Source organism: Salvelinus fontinalis, chromosome 40, assembly GCF_029448725.1.
Source record: "Salvelinus fontinalis isolate EN_2023a chromosome 40, ASM2944872v1, whole genome shotgun sequence".
Classification (NCBI taxonomy): Eukaryota; Metazoa; Chordata; class Actinopteri; order Salmoniformes; family Salmonidae; genus Salvelinus; species Salvelinus fontinalis.
This window is the reverse complement of record NC_074704.1, coordinates 22,421,360-22,441,466: the sequence shown is the minus strand read 5'-3', so window position 1 is coordinate 22,441,466 and position 20,107 is coordinate 22,421,360. Positions and strand designations below refer to the sequence as shown.

The following is a 20,107-nucleotide window of genomic DNA, read 5'->3' as shown; positions in this document are numbered from 1 at the left end:
ATGTTTCACTGACGAATCAAAAAGTAGTTTGTGTACTTACTGTCATAGAAACCTTTGTTATAGGAATCTTTATTGTCAGTGATGGCTGTTATTTAGAGGCTTGGCCTCAATCTCTCAGATAGCTTTGCCAGTGGCTTTGTTTGCCTGTTACATGACCGGTTAGGTACTATTATAATGCACACAATGAATTGAATTGGAAGGTTGAGAAGGCCAGGTTACACATTAGTGAGGCCACAGCCCTTCAGTTGGCACAGATCAATATCAGCCGGTGGACCACCCACTAACCTGTTATGTTTCGTCCTAGGATGCGTCTCAATAGTCTATAAAGGCTTCCTTTCCTCGCATCCTCTCGCTCATCTGCTCCGATCTAAGGATACATGATAGGTGAAAGCATATAGTGGATGCCTACTAGGAATTTGCTTTCAAATCAGTGAATTACAGTTTTACAGCACAAGCACAGGAAATGTATTATTTTGATTGAATTCCTTTCAGTGACACTTTACTTAAGCACCCAGGTATAATTCTTTATAACTTTTTATAATTATGTATAACCCTTTATAATGTAATTTAACAAGGATTATAATGTGTTTGTGTGTGACCTGTATTCGAAAGCCTATAGCTGCACTTGCAATGTGGTCTTACAGGTATTGTCAACATAAGTACTTGGAGAGGTGTACATTAAGGCAGCCCAATTCTGATATTTTTTTCCTCTAGTTGATCTTATGACCAATCCCATCAGATCTTTTCACATCAGATCTTTTTCAGAGCTGATCTGATTGGTCAAAAGACCAGTTAGGGGGAAAAAATATATACATTTGGCTGCCTGTGTAAATGCAGCCTTCGGAGACATACCGAATTGTACATATTTTTTTAAATATGTAGTTGGTAGGTTCTGCACTTCCACTGTGACACCAAATGACTGTATACCAGTCTAGTCAGTCTCATATATGGGCATCTGTCGGTGTTGATTGAGAAATCAGTCACAGGGAGGTGGATTCATATTGTTTCTCATAACTTGCTTGTTGTTGATGGTTTCATTGGTTGTTACAAAAACATCCTCGTTCCATTGGTCTTTGTACTACTACACCCATGTATAGCACACAAAGTGTCTAGGTTACGTTACCTAAAAACCTTTCATAATTCAAAGCAGCTCCAAGTAAATAGCCTACATAGGCCGTAAGGAAGTAACTCAATGGAATGAATGTGGTGTTGGAGGGGCAACCACTGATGTGTCATCTCAGTGACCGTTTGTTTTCCAGTTAAGTTCTGACATCATTGCAAATGTCATATTTAAATAGCAACCAGGATTCCACATTATTCAAATATATTTGGCATGTGGCATCACATGAGCTAAAAATGGATACACTCTACAGTACCAGTCAAAGTTTGGACGCACCTATTCATTCAAGGGTTTTTCTTTATTTTTACTATTTTCTACGTTGTAGAATAATAGTGAAGACATCAAAACTATGAAATAACAAATATGGAATCATGTAGTAACCAAAAAAGTGTTAAACAAATAAAAATATATTTGAGATTAGTCAAAGTAGCCACCCTTTGCCTTGAAGACAGCTTTGCACATGCTTGGCATTCTCTCAACCAGCTTCACCTGGAATGCTTTTCCAACAGTCTTGAAGGAGTTCCCACATATGCTGAGCAAGGCTGCAGGGCCAGATGGATTACCAGGATGTGTACTCTGAACATGTGCTGACCAACTGGCAAGTGTCTTCACTGACATTTTCAACCTCTCCCTGTCTGAGTCTGTAATACCAACATGTTTCAAGCAGACCACCATAGTCCCTGTGCCCAAGAACACTAAGGTAACCTGCCTAAATGACTACCGAACCGTAGCACTTACGTCTGTAGTCATGAAGTGCTTTGAAAGGCTGGTCATGGCTCACATCAACACCATTATCCCAGAAACCCTAGACCCACTCCAATTTGCATACTGCCCCAACAGATCCACAGATGATGCAATCTATATTGCACTCCACACTGCCCTTTCCCACCTGGACAAAAGGAACACCTATATGAGAATGCTATTCATTGACTATAGCTCAGAGTTCAACACCATAGTGCCCTCAAAGCTCATAACTAAGCTAAGGACCCTGGGACTAAACACCTCCCTCTGCAACTGGAACCTAGACTTCCTGACGGGCCGCCCCCAGGTGGTAAGGGTAGGTACCAACACATGCACCACGCTGATCTTCAACAAGGGGGTCCCTCAGGGGTGCCTACTCAGTCCCCTCCTGTACTCCCTGTTCACTCATGACTGTACGGCCAGGCACGACTCCAACACCATCATTCAATTTGCTGATGACACAACAGTGGTAGGCCTGATCACAGACAACGACGAGACAGCCTATAGGGAGGCGGTCAGAGACCTGGCCATGTGGTGCCAGGACAACAACCTCTCCCTCAACGTGATCAAGACAAAGGAGATGATTGTGGACTACAGGAAAAAGAGGACCAAGCACGCCCCCATTCTCATCAATGGGGCTGTAGTGGAGTAGGTTGAGAGCTTCAAGTTCCTTGGTGTCTACATCACCAACAAACTGGTCCAAGCACACCAAGATAGTTGGTGAAGAGGGCACAACAAAACCTATTCCCCATCAGGGGACGGAAAATATTTGGCATGGGTCCTCAGATCCTCAAAAGGTTCTACAGCTGCACCATCGAGAGCATCCTGCCTGGTTGCATCACTGCCTGGTATGGCAACTGCTCGGCCTCCATCCGCAAGGCAGGACAGAGGGTAGTGAGAACGGCTCAGTACATCACTCGGGCCAAGCTTCCTGCCGTCCAGGACCTCTATACCTCTATACCACCTGAACATCTAATCAAATGGCTACCCAGACTATTTGCATTGCACCCTTTCCTGTGGCGGTCCCCATGAGAGCCAGTTTCATCATAGCGCTTGATGGTTTTTCCGACTGCACTTAAAGAAACTCTATAAATGTCCTAGAAATGTTCCGTATTGACTGACCTTCCTATCTTAAAGTAATTATGGACTATCATTTCTCCTTGCTTCTTTGAGCTGTTCTTGCCATAATATGGACTTGGTCTTTTACCAAATAGGGCTATCTTCTGTATACCACCCCTACCTTGTCACAACACAACTGATTGGCTCAAACACATTAAGAAGGAAAGAAATTCCACAAATTAACTTAACAAGGCACAACTGTTAATTTAAATGCATTCCAGGTGACTACGTCATGAAGCTGGATGAGAGAATGCCAAGCGTGTGCAAGGCAAATGGTGGCTACTATGAAGAATCTCAAATATTAAATATATTTTAATTTGTTTAACACTTTTTTGGTTACTACATGATTCCATATGTGTTATTTAATAGTTTGGATGTCTTCACAATTTTTCTACAATGTAGAAGGAATAAAGAAAAACCCTTGAATGAGTAGGTGTGTCCAAACTTTTGACACGTACTGTATATACAAAAGTATGTGGACACCCCTTCAAATGAGTGGATTCGGCTATTTCCGCCAAACCCGTTGCTGACAGGTGTATAAAATTGAGCACACAGCCATGCCATCTCCATAGACAAACATTGGCAGTAGAATAGCCTAACTGAAGACCTCAGTGACTTTCAACGTGGCACCATCATAGGATGCCACCTTTTCAATAAATCAGTTCGTAAAATTCTTGCCCTGCTAGAGCTGCCCTGGTCAACTGTAAGTGCTGTAATTGTGAAGTGTGAAGTGGAAACATCTAGAAGAAACAACGCCTCAGCCGCGAAGGGGTAGGCCCCACAAGCTCACATGAAGCTCCAAACAAACTGTTCTTGCAACACTCACTACCAACTTCAGAACTGCCCCAGGAAATAACTTCAGCACAAGAACTGTTTGTTTGGAGCTTCATGAAATGGGTTTCCATGGCCTAGCAGCCGCACACAAGCCTAAGATCGCAATGCCAAGCATCGGCTGGAGTGATGTAAAGCTCGCCGCCATTGGACTCCAGAGCAGTGAAAACACGTTCCCTGGAGTGATGAATCACTCTTTACCATCTGGCAGTCCGAAGGACTAATCTTGGTTTGGCGGATGCCAGGAGAACGCTACCTTCCCAAATGCATAGTGCCAACTGTAAAGTTTGGTGGAGGAGGAATAATGGTCTGGGGCTGTTGTTCATGGTTCGGGCTAGGCCCCTTAGTTCCAGTGAAGGGAAATGTTAACACTACAGCATACAATAACAGTCTAGACGATTCTGTGCTTCCAACTTTGTGGCAAGAATTTGGGGAAGGTCCTTTCCTGTTCCAGTATGACAATAACCCTGTGCATAAAGCGAGGTCCATACAGACATGATTTGTTGAGATCGGTGTGGAAGAACTTGACTGGCCTGCACAGAGCCCTGACCTTAACTCCATCGAACACCTTTGGGATGAATTGCGAAGCTGACCACGAGCCAGGCCAAATCGCCCAACATCAGTGCCCGACCTCACTAAAGCTCTTGTGGCTGAATGGAAGCAAGTCCCTGCAGCAATGTTCCAACATCTAGTGCAAAGCCTTCCCAGAAGAGTGGAGGCTGTTATAGCAGCAAAGGGGGGACCAACTCCATATTAATGCCCATGATTATGGAATGAGATGTTCAACGAGCAGGTGTCCACATACCTTTGGTCATGTATTGTAAGTCCAACCACAGCCTTTTAATATTCAGTTGCCCAAGGAATGTTACCAGGAAATAGCTTAATATGTTTTTGTTCATTTTCTCAAATAACCCGGATTATTTATTTTTTGATTGGTTGATTAGTAATTTAGTAACTTTTCCCTCCTCGCCCATGCGCTGTCATTGGCGGGAGGAGCGCTGCTCGCACGCGTAGGGTTGTTCATGGTGATTATATATAGGCTACACCCGCGACTCCCACGAAAAGGTAAATGTCACTAATCAATTTTAGTTACGTTTTGTAAATATTATAAGAACTCATTTTACGCTATTTTAAGTAGGCCTATATGTCTTTTACTTTAAATAGATGCGTGTGAATTGTACTCATTTCCTGAAATTCCTCATGGTTATTCAGTAACATCTGTTAATTATTGTTTCTCAGTATTATCTCCCTGCATTTGACAGTTTTGTAGTCTACTTGAATGCATGCTATCGTGTACAGACCAAAGGCAAATGTGTAACCTACCCTTTGTATGTAGGGTTTTGTTGTTATAGCCAAACTTTGCCATTGTATTAGTTTACTCGTGGTAATAACAGTCACATAGGGTAACAACACAATATGAGGCATGCATATACAGGTGGTACATTTCCAGCGAAGATCCCCTATCTCTTGATCTATTGTTTTCGCCCCATGATGAAATCGAGGAGGGGACTGTGAATGTGTGTCGGTCCACCCGTCCGTTCGTTTAGTCACACGCGATATCTCGGACTGTACTGAAAATAATATTTGATGAAACTTCGGTGAATTATGCGTTTTGCTATAGAGATCCGGCATTTACAAAATTACACTGATTGGCCCAATGCGGGAGCTATAGTAATTGGAATTAATGAAATTGATTAGTGAAGTTAATTCTGTATCTTTATGACAGTGGTTGTGAATCACAAAGATACAGAATTGTTAATTCCTTCATGTGATGTGGCCACAGTGCAATATGGCTTCAGTAATAAAGAAAATGGAGGAAGGCAAGTAGCTTTGTGTTCTAACAGCGGATATTGAATCGGAGCCATGTAGTGCAAACAAAAGGTACAATAGGCCTACATCAATGAAGCACGCGTGCTACGGCACAATGTGATGTTTACAATTGTGACATGTACACATTTTCAGGTTATTGTGTGCATGCATGGGCAGTCCCTTGGTGTGTGCATGGGCACGGATTCACTGGGGATTATGTTTCTTGTCTTTCAGGTTTTCCCACACACACACACACACACACACACACACACACACACACACACACACACACACACACACACACACACACACACACCCCCACCCATAGACGCCTACACCTGCTGAGAGTGGAAAATAAATCTCTCTCACACAGTGCTGGAGTTCCTGTGTCTCTGACAGTTTGCTTTTCTCCCAGCATCGGACCGCGATGATGCTAGGTGCGTGTGATTGAGTGTGTCTCTCTTCAGGGACTGCGTCTGCCTGCGACCACCATTGACCGTGACACTCGCCCGAAGTGTGTCGCCTCACACACACGGCCACACTCATCATGGCAGCGGAGTGTGTTCCGGAGGGGCCCGACCTTAAGGAGATGGGCGACGAAGATGTATGGGAGCTGATCAACGACAACCGCCATCGTATCTCCCTGGGTGTGAAACCATGTATGTTGATCCCCTACCTGCGCCAGGCCAGGGTCCTCACAGAGATGGATGAAGATGAGATCCTCTCCAGCCTCAAGCTCACCAACCGCTCCATGAGGACCAGTAAGACTTCTATTCTATTCGTGTCTATGATTTTCTATTGTATTACTTTTGAGTGCTCTCTGTATTTTGTTCTATTCTGTTGAATTATATTCCATTCAATTGTATTTGATTCTATTGGTGTTGATTTTTTTCCACTTGGTTTTGTTTATACATTTCTTTGGTGGAGTAAGTAGTAAGCCTTGTCCCAGCCAGAACGGCCCATAGGGACAGGAGCCTATTTTCTGTTTCTGTAGCGTGAGGCAGCCTGATGTACAAGTATACCCCCTGGGCAGGACACTAGACAGTCACAGGGTCTTACCGGTGTTGTGCCGAAAATATCCCCCCTGCCAGAATCCCCCCCCCCCCCTTCGAGTTCTTCATTGCTGCGACTTGCTTGCTAGTCGAGATTTCTGCTCTCCACTCCGTTGTCAGTTTAGCCCACATTTCACTGATCTTAGAAGCAGAAAGCATTTTTGTCTGCAGTTTTTGGTTTGGCTATTTCTTTCAAGTGTATGTGGCGGTTCTAGCCTGTATGGCGCTCAGGGTGACCCCCCCCCCCCCCCCTCCCCTCAGCGCCCGCAGCAATCCATCCTCCTGAATGTTGAGTCTCAATCAGAGGCATCAGGTCACATTTTTAGACTTTTTCGTATGAATCGACCATGATCCAAACTTCCAACCACGCAATCTCAGGGTGAACACTTTAACCACAAGGTCGCTGAGTTGGTAGGAGTTTGGATGAGTAAGAGATACTGTTATAGGGTGACCACCCACTCACCCAGTTTTGGTGAGGGAATGTAACTTCCTTATGTTATAAAATAAATTTTACAAGACAAATATGATTATTCATGCTTTGAATCATTCAGTGGGGTCTTTCTCTAACATATCATTAGAATAATTTGACAAAAGTTGGATTCCGTAATCTAATACATCCGTTAAAAAGCACCAAGCTCTGTTGACATAGCTTTTGAGGATTTTTAATTTTGTTGTCGTCGTCTTCAAAGTTGTTTCCGCGGGTCGCTGAATGGCTCCGAGCTGAATGAAATCGAAAAGGCCTTGAAGATAGAACGCTTTGTATACGCTCAGTGCTCCGTTGCCATTTCACAGAGATACGCTTGTTTTTTAGTTTTTTTTTAAATCTTCATAAAAGGACAGGAATTTCGAGTTCAAATAAAAAGCGTATACTACAATATGAAAATACTACATGGCATGTCTAAAAATCGATATCCATCTTACCTATATATTGTTTTATGTCCTGCGGATTCAAGAAGAAATGATGATGAGTTCAAAGGGAAAGTGAGCCTGTCATGTAGCCTTAGTTCTTGCACAGAATCCAGTTCCACGGGCCAGCATTCCCGTGGAACGCTTTCAACACCTAGAGACCATATGCCCTGGCAAATTGAGGCAAAAGGGGGTGCAACTCAATGTTAGGTGTTCATAATGTTTTGTACGCTCAGTGTATATCTACGCACTTGAGCATGTCTTATAACTGGAGATGAAAATTTGTGCTGCAATTCATAAACGTTTATAACTCAACAAGTTTGTATTTGAATAGTGTCTGTCCCTTTAAAAATCCTAAAGTAATGATGAAATACAACAGTCCATTTTTATGAATAACAGTCCATAAAACAGTCCATCTACGTGTTTGATTTACGTTGTGCACTCCCTGACCTTCATCCTATTCAACCCTTTGTCTTCTTTAGGTCACATGCTGGACCTGCTGCGTATCCAGGGGAGGAACGGTGCAATGGCCCTGCTGGAGAGCCTGATGATCCACTACCCCGCCCTCTACACCCAGGTCACAGGCCGCAAGCCCAGCACCGAGCCCTCTGGCTTCAGTGGTGAGTAGCACGCAACACATGACCTGTTTCCCATGTGGCTCATTTAGGCCATGTGTTATGGAGAGGGGAAAGGGAAAGGAGGATACCTAGTCAGTTGTACAACTGAATGCATTCAACTGAAATGTGTCTTCCGCATTTAACCCAATCCCCTCTGAATCAGGGCGGGTTACCTTGTGTGAAGGATGGTGGCTCTTTTTTAAGTTGTCCTGTCTGTTTTAAAACAGCACAATGTGTTCATTCTATTCATCAGTAAACAGTATTCTCACTTTAAATTATAATAAATGAGATTATTCACATAATCTCCATTCGGGTAAATCATTTAGTAAAAATATTTGGTTGGGAAATGATACATAGCCATGGTCTAGCAGAAGGGTGTGGTGCGTCCATCTTATCCTGATTTCCTCCCAGGCCTGATTAAGTACTCGGACTTGACCGAGTACCTGGTCAGAGCCGTGACAGGGATGCAGAAAGAGCTGCAGGAGGCTCGGCAGGAGGCCAGTCGGCTGGGGTCCTGTTGCACCTCCCTGGAGGTGGAGCTAGGTCAGACGCTGGAGCAGCAGGAAGAGGCTCGCCGCCTTAAGGCCGACCACGACCGCATGAGGAAGAACTTGGCTGCCGCGCACCACGACATCTTGAAGCTGAAGGACGAGAAGTGTGACCTGTATGCGCGGTACACGGCCGCCATCGAGGAGAGGTCGGCCGCCAACATCCACTGTAGCGACCTCAACCTGCAGGTTAGGGTCAAAGGGTTAGCTGTGTGATATTCAGGAGTAGTGATGACTGCACTGCGTTACATGAAGTGATAAGTTGCGCTATTGACAGTGTTGCTACAGGGTTGACCAAAAGTATTGTAAAGTCGATTGAACTAATATCAGCATTATTTTGGCGTAGAAACGTGTTAAAGCTCCTGCAGCTCCTTCTGCACCCCTGTCCACATAATACATTTTGATGTATAGCTCTGTTACCAAAAAGAATTTCAATTAAAACAGATGGAATCCTTAATGGTGAAACTGCCACGTCCGTTTGCGATATTACAACGACAAAGAAGTCACTGCAAACGACCAACACAGTTTCTTTCCCTCTGACATCATTGCATGAGTGATAGGACAGCATGTGCTACACTTTTCTAATCTCCAGCTCTGTTTCGTCAACAATACAAAAACAATAACAACAGCCACGGGGTGGACAGTGGCGCTGTTTCCCCTACTGCGGATTCCATCTTTAAGAGATACATTTCATTCACTGTAAGAAACAACAAGGGACAACAGAAAACATGTTGAAGCAACTGTGGTCAAATACTGCGGTCACAGTGTTTGTGACAGTAGTCTTTTGTTTTTCTATGATGGGCAGGTATATCAGCTTCAGTTTGAGCTGCGCAAAGCCCAGACAGAGACAGACTTCGAGAGGCAGCGCTCGCTCAAATGCACCACCCCCAGCGAGACGCAGCAACTGCGGGAAGAGATTAGCACTCTGAGCAGGCAGCTACTGGTGGCCGAGAAATTCACCCCGGTGAGTGAGGAAACAAGCTCAGACTCCTACAAACAAACTGTAGAATTTCTCAGAGACGCACTGTGGTCCTGACTATTGTCTCTTCCTTTGTCTTTCTCTCGGTTTCTCTCACTATCCCTCTTTACTCTTTTATTTTTCTCTAATTTTCTAAACCCCAATTCTTTGTATCCCTGTATCCCCCCCAGGCGCGTGAGGATATCCTGGCCCAAGATCTGGCTGAGGCGATGGATGGCCGTATGGAGCTGGCTGAGCAGCTCAGGTGCTACAGAGAGGAGAATGAACAGCTGGCCCGCGAGAGGCGGGAGGTGTGTGTGTCTAGGAGATTGTGAACAACCCTTTTGTGTTGGCCATTTTATTCAACAGCAAAGATCTGCTGAAAGGCTATATGCTTTGTGTTACACAGTACATTTTAGAGTGGCCAAACTCTAAACACTGCATGGGTGTGTTTGCTCTTAGATGGTGGAACATAAGGAGTGTCTGGCGCTGCAGGTTCAGAAGCTGACTCTGGACTGTGAGATGTACCAGCAGAAGAGTACTGTTATACAGAGCCAACTGAGGGAGCTACAGGCAGAGAGAAACCACGTACGGAGCTATTACCTTATGGCATCATTGCTCATCCTGAAATCTATTATTTGAATGCCATACCTGTCTGCCTGCCTGCCTGCCTGCCTGCCTGCCTGCCTGCCTGCCTGCCTGCCTGCCTGCCTGCCTGTTTGCCTGCCTGTCTGTATATCTGACTGCATGCCTGTTTGTCTGCCTGTCTGTATATCTGCCTCTCTGCCTTTCTGTATATCTGCCTGCCTGCCTGTTTATCTGCCTGTCTGTATATCTGCCTGCCTGCCTGTTTGTCTGCCTGTCAGTCTGTCTGCCAGTCTGTCTGCCTATATCCACCTATTTGCATACTGACCTGCCTGCATGTCTGTCTTTGCTTGTCAGTCCACATACGCTGAGTGTACAAAACATTAGGAACACCTGCTCTTTTCTGCTCTTGACATAAACTGACCAGGTGAATCCAGGTGAAAGCTATGATCTCTTATTGATGTCACTTGTTAAATCCACATTAATCAGTGTAGATGAAGGGGAGGAGACGGGTTAAAGAAGGATTTTGACGCCTTGCGACAACTGAGACATGCGTATGTGTGCCATTCAGAGGGTGAATGGGAAAGACAAAAGATTTAAGTGCCTTTGAACGGGGTATGGTAGTAGGTGCCGGGTTGTGTCAAGAACTGCAACACTGCTGGGGGGGGGGACTCAATATCAGGAAGGCGTCCTTAATGTTTTGAACACTCATTGTATGTATGTATGTCTTATTGCCGCCCTATCTGTCTGTCTGTCTGTCCATCCTTCCAGGCGTACCTGTCCAGAGACGAGGCCCAGGCCCAGATAGCCAGGAGCCTGGCTGAGAAGGACACGCTGCGCAGCCAACTGGTGGAGCTCCAGGAGGTCTTCACCCTCAGGGCCTGGGGGGCCTACCGAGGAGGCCCCGACACACCAGGGGTAACACACACACACACACTGTATACATGTACATACACACATGCACAATGTATACACACTCACGCACACTCCATACACACATTCACATTGTATACAGATTTACTTACACAGCAGAGTCTAAATGAGATACTAAAGACTAACATGTATCTGTCTGTTCCAGGAGAGGAAGTTTAGCTGGGAGAGCCAGGGCTCCAGCAGTGACAGCCTCCCCTCCAGCCCCCCACCTCGTCCCCGCCTCCGCCGCATGCATGCAATTTACCCTGATTCCTTGAGAGGATGCAGTATAAAGGTGTGTGTGTGTGTGCATGCAGGATTTATATCAGTCATGTCAGCTGTTTATATCATCTGAGTTGACTTTAATGATTTGCATCATAAACTCGACTTCTGGTAATTGTGCGTGTCTGTGTGTAGAGTGGTGATAATACTCCAAGTAGTGTCCGGTCCCAAAATGTGGAGCCTCCATGCCCAGAGTCACTGCGGAGACGAGAAGAGACCCTATGGTACAATCGAGACAGGTAAGGGGTGTGTGTGTTTAAGACACAATCCGACTCCTCATTCAGAACCAGTTGGACATTTACACAGTAGCACAGTTGGCGTGCTTCCTTCTATATTCCGAGTGATGTCATGTCACTGTCCAAAGTCTGCTTTTTTACCAGGAAGGCCATGTGTTTACTCTGTGTGTTGCCGGGAAGAGCTTCATTTCAAGGCTTTTTTCCCAGCGTCCCCGGCCCTAGTAACATGAGATCATTCTACAACAGAGCCATTTTACTATTAGAGCTGTGTAGAGGTAGATTTGATCTTCCTATAAACTATGTGGGGTCTCTCTGTGTCCCAAATGGCATTATATTCCCTATATAGTACAGTAGTTTTGACCAGGGCCCTAAGGGTCCTGGGCAAAAGTAGTGCACTATATTTAGGGATTAGGGTGCCATTGGAAACGTTCCCTTGGTGGTCATATTTGATCGAGGATTCAGGTGTTATTTTTGGAACTAATTATAGGTTGTTTTCACAGATGAACAGCTGCCCATGTTCATGTTTATTGTCGTAGTTTTGTGTTTACGGTGAAGACAAAAGTCTGTCCAAGTGCCATGATAGCAATTCTGGATTTCTGCAGTCGAACTCACTCAACCAGTTTCTCTCGCAGCCTACATGATACCTAGAGAGAGGGAAGGAGAGGTTAGAGAGCGAGAGAGAGGTTAGAGAGAGAGAAAATAAGGACGAAATAAGAAGACGCCATTTTGTAAACGAGTGTTATTCCCTCTTCTTGTCCCTAGCTCAGAGACGGCTGAATGTGACGTCTTACTTGACAATGACTTTGTGTTCTTCCCCAGTGGTACGTAACTGAATAAACTCCAACCTTTAACAACCTCTCACCTTACCGGGACTTACCAGCTTCTGTGTGTGCGTGTGTACTTACAAGTGTGTTTGTGTGTGTGCTCTTGCGTGCTTGCGTACATGGATATAAGCGTATGCTTGCATGTTTATCTTTGTGGGGAAACACTCAGATGAGACTTCCTGAAAACAAATGGAAATTATTTGGTTGGCCACTCTCCGAGCAGATATTTAATTAGCCTTGGGTGAAGTTTGGATCCTGGCCTGGCTAGGTAACACATTAACTGTTGGGCGTTCCCTCTGTGGACACATTCTTGAACAGTCTCTTTTTTGTTTTATTCGATTTCCAGGCAAAGAGGTTGAGCAACCTGTTATGTCACCCACACCTTCCTGCCAAAGCAACAACAGTGATGGGTGAGGGACTTTAATTTACTTTGATGTACTGAAATCTATGTCATGTGCACACATTCACTGTCTTGAATTGTTGATGATGAGTGGAGGGAAGGCTGAAGCAAGCATAAGTACAGAGGAACAAAGCCATCTAGCCTGCATATTGCAAGGAGAGGGTATTATGATGACGACACATGAAAATGATTTGCTCCTTCTCTGCGCACGGATCCCTTTTACGGGATCACTTTCCTAAACAACCGCTAGAATTGCAGGGCGCCAAATGGAAAAATATTACTAAAAACATTTATAATCATGCAATCACAAGTGAAATATACCAAAACACAGCTTAGCTTGTTGTTAATCCACCTATCGTGTCAGATTTTGAAAATATACTTTACAGTGAAAGAAATCCAAGCTTTTGTGAGTGTAGCAATCAATGCTACAACAGCTAGCCCCAAATTAGCATGGTCACGAAAGTCAGAAAAGCAATAAAATGAATCGCTTACCTTAGATAATCTTCGGATGTTTGCACTCACGAGACTCCCAGTTACACAACAAATGTTATTTTTGTTCGATAAATATCACAAAGAAACGCCATTTGAGTTGCGTGTTATGTTCAGAAAACCAAAGCCTTGTTCCATTCGACAAATTCCAAAAAGTATCCGTAATGGTCGTAGAAACATGTCAAATGTTTTTTATAATCAATCCTCAGGTTGTTTTTAACAAACATAATCGATAATATTTCAACCGGACCATATCCTATTCAATAAGAGAGAAAAGCAAAATGGAGAGCTCCCCTCTGGCGCGCAGGCACTATTCAGAGGACACCTGACTACTTTTGAAAAATCTTGTTCATTTTTCAAAATAAAGCCTGAAACTATGTCTAAAGCCTGGTCACAGCCTGAGGAAGCCATTGGAAAAGGAATCTGGTTGATACCCCTTTAAATGGAAGAAAGACTGGCCAGGAAACACAGAATAAAAAAATATATATATCACTTCCGGGTTATATGTTCTCAGGTTTTTGCCTGCAGAATCAGTTTTGTTATACTCACAGACAATATTTTGACAGTTTTGGAAACGTTGGAGTATTTTCTATCTTAATCTGTAAATTATATGCATATTCTACGATCTGGACCTGAGAAATAGTCCGTTTACCTTGGGAACGTTCTTTAAAAAAAATAAATAATAATTGACCCCTAGCGTCAAGAGGTTTTAAGGCGCCATTACCAAACTCAACTTGGTGAACCCGAAACTAAAATAACACACAAATTTGGTCAGATGCTCAATTGTTTACGAACTTTCCGTAGTCTGCCCACGAGAGAGTAATCTAACAACCAAGTACCCTCATCTCCTCTCTATCTCAACCCCAGTCTCTCCAGGGCATCAGCCCCCCCGTTCCTGCTGCGCTCCCGGCCCCGGGCCATGCGAATCACGGGCCGAGTCCTGACCATCTCCTTCCAGGGGGAGGCGCTGCTGAGCCAGCTGCAGGTGGTGGGGGGTAACAAGACGGGCGTGTTCGTCCACCAGGTCACTGAGGGCTCTGCCGCCAACACAGTGGGCATTAGTTCGGGGGCACAAATACTGGAGGTGCGTGTGTGTGTGTGTGTGTCTGTGTCCCCACAACTCCAGTCTCCTATCCAGCACGCACCTGACAAATCGATTCAATGCAGCCATTTTGAGTCATAACTCCCCCCTCTTCTTTATAGTTTCTGTGAAGGCACTATAATTCCAATGGTTGTTTGTGCTCCTGGGTTCCAGGTGAAGTATGAGCAGGCTCAGCAGGCTCTAAGGATGGTTCTGGAGGACTCCACCCTGGAAGAAGCCATGTGGGCTCTGGGGCAGGTCCGAGGCTTCTGCCACCTCTCCCTGAGGCCCAACCAAAATGGTGAGACCCTGGCCCTGTTAAAATATGTCATCATTATGTTCAAATACAGTCTGGTTCAAGTAATTGATATGTCATCACAGTCAAATACCCTGCCCAGTGCAAATACTGGGCGTCCTTTCTTTCTCCCTTGCTTGACGTGCCTGATGTGACAGAATTGTAAAAGCAAGGATGTTCTTCAAAATGTTAACGTGACTTTGGTGGAGTCTGTCAAATTACTCGGATCATGCGCTAGAGAGATGTAAAATATGCGTTCTTAGCCGATTGGAAAGAATGTTGTTTGACTAGTGTGTGTGTGTCTGGATTTCGTCACAAAAAGGAGTGCAGGAGTTCCTCATTCTCATGATTAGGTTGAAGTTCAAGGGTTATCTGTTTCGTGTTTCATAGGTATTTAGGATGACTGTTTGTTTTGAGGTAACATAGCAACATAGGGGTGAAAAACAGAGTGACATACTGGGGACACTTAACCCAAAACAACTTCAAAGTAGTCCATTTCAGCACCTGGCTAATATTCACAACAACAGAAAAGAGTGCTCCCTTTTTTCTCACTGGTTCTCACTGGAAAGCTATTGACATGCTACAATAGCATTGCATAAGTACCATTCTCTGTGTAATGTGTATAACTAAGAATTATCACATGAAACAGGTATTGTTCTGCTTCCACTTGACATTTCATAAATATGCTATTTTAATGTAGCTGTATTCATATTGGTTGGTTGTGTATAAATCACACCTGTAACATTGGTGCCGTGACCCAGATCTGTCACAGTCATAATCCTCTATGGTCCCTCCCCTTTTCTCTCTCTCAGCCTATGAGAAGCTCCTGCTCCAGCTGCAGAGTGGCGAGGCCTTGTCAGGTGACTCCTTCTACGTGCGTGTCAACATGTCGTTACCCGGGGGCTCGCAGGACGCTCTGACCGTTTCCTGTAACGACATCCTCCACGTCACATGCACCCGCCCAGCGGGCGCTGACTGCTCCTGGAGGGCCAGCCACGTCCACCCTTGCCAACTGCTGGACCTCAAGACGGGCAACTTGCCCAACTACTACAGGTACTAGGCCCAATACCCACCATGGGGGATTGGATTGTTGACATGGATTATTTCTATCCTAGCCTGGAACCAGGTCTGTTTGTGCTATCTTACCAACTCCTATGACCACTATAGCACAGACAGATCTGGGACTAGGCTATATCTATCCCTCTCTGGAGAACTAACACGTACTACATGTAATCCATGTTTGATACTTTGACTGTTGGCCAATACATAAATCACGTTCTGTATAAATGATATTAGTGAAGATGTGTTCATTGTCATTGCAGGGCCCAACGCCTGCTGATCAGAGCTATCGAGGACATGAGCTTCCAACCCATGACACTTAGAAAGGTAACATCATTCACTAGTTTCATAGTTTGCAGAACTACTCGGACCTAAATCCAACTCGCTTTAGGGTTCTGAGTTACAGTGACACTCCTTTCCCGCGAATGTGTTCCAAAAATGTTTGTTTTTGACGTTTCTAAAACGTGTTAACCGAACATTCATGAAGAAAATGTTGTAGTCATGTGAATATCCCTCCGAATCGCTGTCAAACGTTCGGGTTAACACATTGTTTGCTGGGTCCTCAGGCCCAGGACAAGAAGAAGACTGTGAGGATCGTCAGTACGGGTAGACAGGGGAGGAATCCTCTGTGGGTCTGTGTAGAAGACAGCAAGGACAAGAGCACTGGGCCAGGTATGTATCAGATACAGTCAAGGCTGGATAGGAAGTCATTTTTGTACACAAGAATATACAAAACGTAACAGAGCCAGAACTATAGAGGCCATATCATAACAGACTATCCTCTACGTTGGAGCCAAACACTCCATTGAATTGTCAAGATGGCGCCCATTGAAATTCTGCATCAAACCAAGTTTGCTAAACTGTGCAAAAACATTGCTGAAGCAGGTTGGATTAACTCCAGCCCTGTGATATTACCATACCTATTAGGGCTGGGACGATACGGGTATCGCGGCATGTATCGTGTTTTCATTTTTACCAAGGAATACAATATTGCGTTACTGGTATCGTCACAGCTCTTATATCTGTAATAATGTCGCCTTGGTTACTGGCCTGAACCCGGTGTGTCCTAATATTGTCCTCTGCTCTAGGGGATGCCTCTGCACCCAGAAGCTGTTTGACCCTCATGCCCTACACCCTGGTCACGCCCCACTACCCACCCGTCTGTCGTCCGGTCCTCCTACTACCCACAATCCTCGGCCGTGTCCTGGATCAGAAGCTGGCCGAGTGGCAGGGCTTTCAGTTGTGTGAGCCAGGTTAGGGAGTAGTCTTTCTTTTTTCTTTTTCTGACGTTCTTCTCTCTCTCTTTTTATTTCATCCAATAACTGCATATCCTCCTGCCTGATGCCCAGAGGGGAATTCCAATGAGATGATCTATTATTAGCACGGTAGTGGAAGGTGATGTTAATAAAGATGTGAATGTTTGTTTTCCTCGTACCTGCTGTCTCACCTTACCCTATACTTATCTCTCCCCCTCTCTCTCTCCCTCCCTCCCCAGAGTTATTGAGTTCCAGCGAGCATGCTGCCAGGCTGCAGAGGTCTGAGGTGCTGGAGGAGTGTGAACAGGGGGGTCAGCGGTGTTACACCCTGCAGAGTGTTGAGAGGGTCATGAAGCAGGTGGGACAGTCAAAATGACAACACTGTATTTGACATACTTATATTATATATCTTTTTTGAATGGTTTATAGACTGACTTGAACCGTTTTCCACGAACGTCACAAAAAACAACCGATAATACCCCCCATTTTTCAGTGGTCCTGTTATTTGATGTACCCTGTGTTCCAGAAGAATCTGTGCAGGTGCAGTATTGACCTTACCGAAACTCCTCTCCTCTTCTATCTCTACTCTCAGGGTACCCACTGTGTGCTGCCTCTAGGCCTGGACTGTGTACGCCGCCTCCACAGGGCAGAGATCTTCCCCATCATCATCTTCATCGGCCATTCCAAGTGCAGAGCACGCAAACTCAAGTAGGCCATTGTGTGACTTTTGATACGAAATCTGAATGGTAGCAATATTGTTCCATTGCCTCATACATGGTGTACATATGTGTTTCTTTCTCTTGTTCTCTCTCTCTCTCTCTCACTCACTCACTCACTCCTGTTTTTCCCTCTCCATCTCTCCCAGGTCTAAGGTGCAGCGTCAGGGCTGGTCCGAGGAGCAGCTGCTGGAGTGTTCTCGCAGCGAGGAGTCCCTGCTGGACAAGCTGCCCTGCCTCTGCCGCAGCGTCAGCCCTGACTCATGGTACGACAAAACCACTCTGCTCACCACCCTGCGCTCCATCATCTGGGAGGAGCAGAAGAAGATTGTGTGGGTGGAGCCTGATTTGTGGTGATTTTCGGGCATCAGAGGCATCAATGTGAAGTTTATTGATGAGGTACTGGCGGCTAAATTGGATGTCTTTGAATTCCTTTATTTGTAAAATAAATGATTTGGAATATTTGTAAATGGATCAAACGGAGAAGGGTCCCAATAGGCATTGCATACCTGGGCATTATGAGACAAGGGAAATTGATTGTGTATGCATGTGTATCTATGATAGCTACCTATACACATGAATTATGTAATGAAGGTAGTAGTATGAGTATGAAGGTAGCATGATGAGATGTACCAGCACTTTGGTTTAGCTTCATTAAGTTCTTGTTGTTTTTCCCAACCTATATTTACTTGTATTGTGTTTGGGAACACTTTTTCAATTATCTTTATTATCATAAAGATATTATACTGTGTCTTGTATTATATACTGTATATATATATATATATATATATATATATATATATATATATATATATATATATATATATATATATATATAATGTACTGTATTATATACAGGATTTCAACAAACCTGTGAAACCATAGCCGTACCCAAGTCACACCAGAAATGTAATGTAGGCATTCTAGTCAGACTATGTTGACTAACTGTCAGACAGTTTTAAAGTTTCCGTACAATGAGGGATTTAATGACCTATTCTGAAGTGTGCAACTCAAAGTGGGGTTAAAGTCTAATGATAGTAGGCATTATATGGATTTAGGTTGGAACTTGTTTTTAAAGCAGTGGTATTCAAAGTCTGGGCTAGGGACCCCTGTTGGGGTCATGGGGGAACTGCAGTTGGGGTCGCCAAAATAAAACGATTAATAAAATATAAAAATGAAGAGTACAGATTATTTTATTCGACAATATACAAACGTGAGAAAGGTCATTTAAAAAATAAAATTGTATTGAGTCAATGTATTTATTGATTTATTTTCATTTTGATGAGATATGAAAATGCAATAAATTGAAGGTTATTTGATTTACAGATTTTAAGGTTGTGTCAATACATTTGGGTTGGGGTTGCGAGAAATGATTGAGGGGAAAATGGGGTCCTCAGAAATGTTTTGAATAACACTTTTTTAAAGGGTGACAAAGTAACTGGTATTACACGATATTATGATGTTGTTGTATTTTATGATATATACAATGACTACACAGAGCTCAGGTATCATTGACCCTCAGTCACTCACTCTAGGAATGAGAACGAAGAATTGTCAGAGATTTTCTCCTGTGCAACGCTTAGGTCTACTTGATTAGGCCTACTTGATTAGGCCTACTTGATTAGGCCTACTTGACTACTTCCTCTCTTTATGATCTTTCCCTGCCCTCCTAAATAACCACCTGGTACAGTATTAGGCACTGTCCCTGAGCCAGCTGTCTAAAACCTACTTATTGTGTTATGAGATGTATATGCATGTGTTATATCAGTTGTGTCATCATTTTTTGGTAAGAATGTTTATGATAATTGCCATCCTAGATATAGGCTATGCAATTAATTAACAGATGGTGGTGGATTAGAGTTATGGCAATATTTTTTTTAATTTTGTGTGATTAAACATTTTTATAATGTTTGTCTTGCCATCCGATTGTTGTAAAATGTGTTTACAGATGCATTACAATCTTTTGAAAATACTATTATAAAATATGTAATTATTTTGTAACTAAATACATTTTTATCATACTATTACTTTCGTATTTGCACATTTATGTCAAAGCAAAGTCCTCAGGAAGAATATATGGTTTGGTTTCTTTCAAATGTCATCATTAATTTTGCTAACTCCTGCAGTTAATTATCCTTTAAGCTTGAAGTGTGTGTGAGTGCACCAGGTACATTTGAACGGTTGATGCTCCAATGTAACCAGCAGAGGGGGCAAGATTAAAAGGGAACGTAGGCAACCCGCATCATTTCTGTTTCTCCAATTTGTCAAACA

General features: G+C 43.9%; 1 protein-coding gene across 5 annotated transcripts; it reads left to right on the top strand.

Moving 5' to 3' along the window:
* The first annotated feature begins 4,789 nt into the window (after window positions 1-4,789).
* Window positions 4,790-20,078, top strand: LOC129839349 (caspase recruitment domain-containing protein 14-like). Of its 5 annotated transcripts, XR_008757006.1 has the most exons (22): window positions 4,798-4,876; window positions 5,855-6,381; window positions 8,061-8,198; window positions 8,607-8,932; window positions 9,549-9,707; window positions 9,893-10,012; window positions 10,164-10,289; window positions 11,058-11,204; window positions 11,365-11,493; window positions 11,616-11,719; window positions 12,479-12,537; window positions 12,887-12,950; window positions 14,297-14,513; window positions 14,685-14,811; window positions 15,618-15,858; window positions 16,128-16,191; window positions 16,431-16,536; window positions 16,953-17,117; window positions 17,360-17,478; window positions 17,713-17,828; window positions 17,986-19,419; window positions 19,462-20,078. XR_008757006.1 is itself a non-coding variant. In XM_055906729.1 (21 exons), exons 2-21 carry the CDS (start codon window positions 6,168-6,170, stop codon window positions 18,191-18,193), a joined length of 2,949 nt encoding a protein of 982 aa, XP_055762704.1. In that variant the 5' UTR covers window positions 4,790-4,876; window positions 6,088-6,167; the 3' UTR covers window positions 18,194-20,078. The 5 variants fall into 5 exon arrangements, 4 of the variants coding, with proteins under 4 accessions (XP_055762704.1, XP_055762702.1, XP_055762705.1 ...); XM_055906729.1 differs by having other exon boundaries at window positions 4,790-4,876; window positions 6,088-6,381; window positions 17,986-20,078; XM_055906727.1 differs by having other exon boundaries at window positions 17,986-20,078.
* The last annotated feature ends 29 nt before the right edge of the window (window positions 20,079-20,107 follow it).

Coding starts and splice junctions, on each gene's coding strand:
- LOC129839349 (XM_055906729.1), top strand. CDS start 6,168: ATGGCAGCGGAGTGTGTTCCGGAGGGGCCCGACCTTAAGGAGATGGGC. Junction 14,514..14,684: donor CGGGGGCACAAATACTGGAG/GTGCGTGTGTGT, acceptor CCTGGGTTCCAG/GTGAAGTATGAGCAGGCTCA. Junction 17,479..17,712: donor TTGAGAGGGTCATGAAGCAG/GTGGGACAGTCA, acceptor CTCTACTCTCAG/GGTACCCACTGTGTGCTGCC.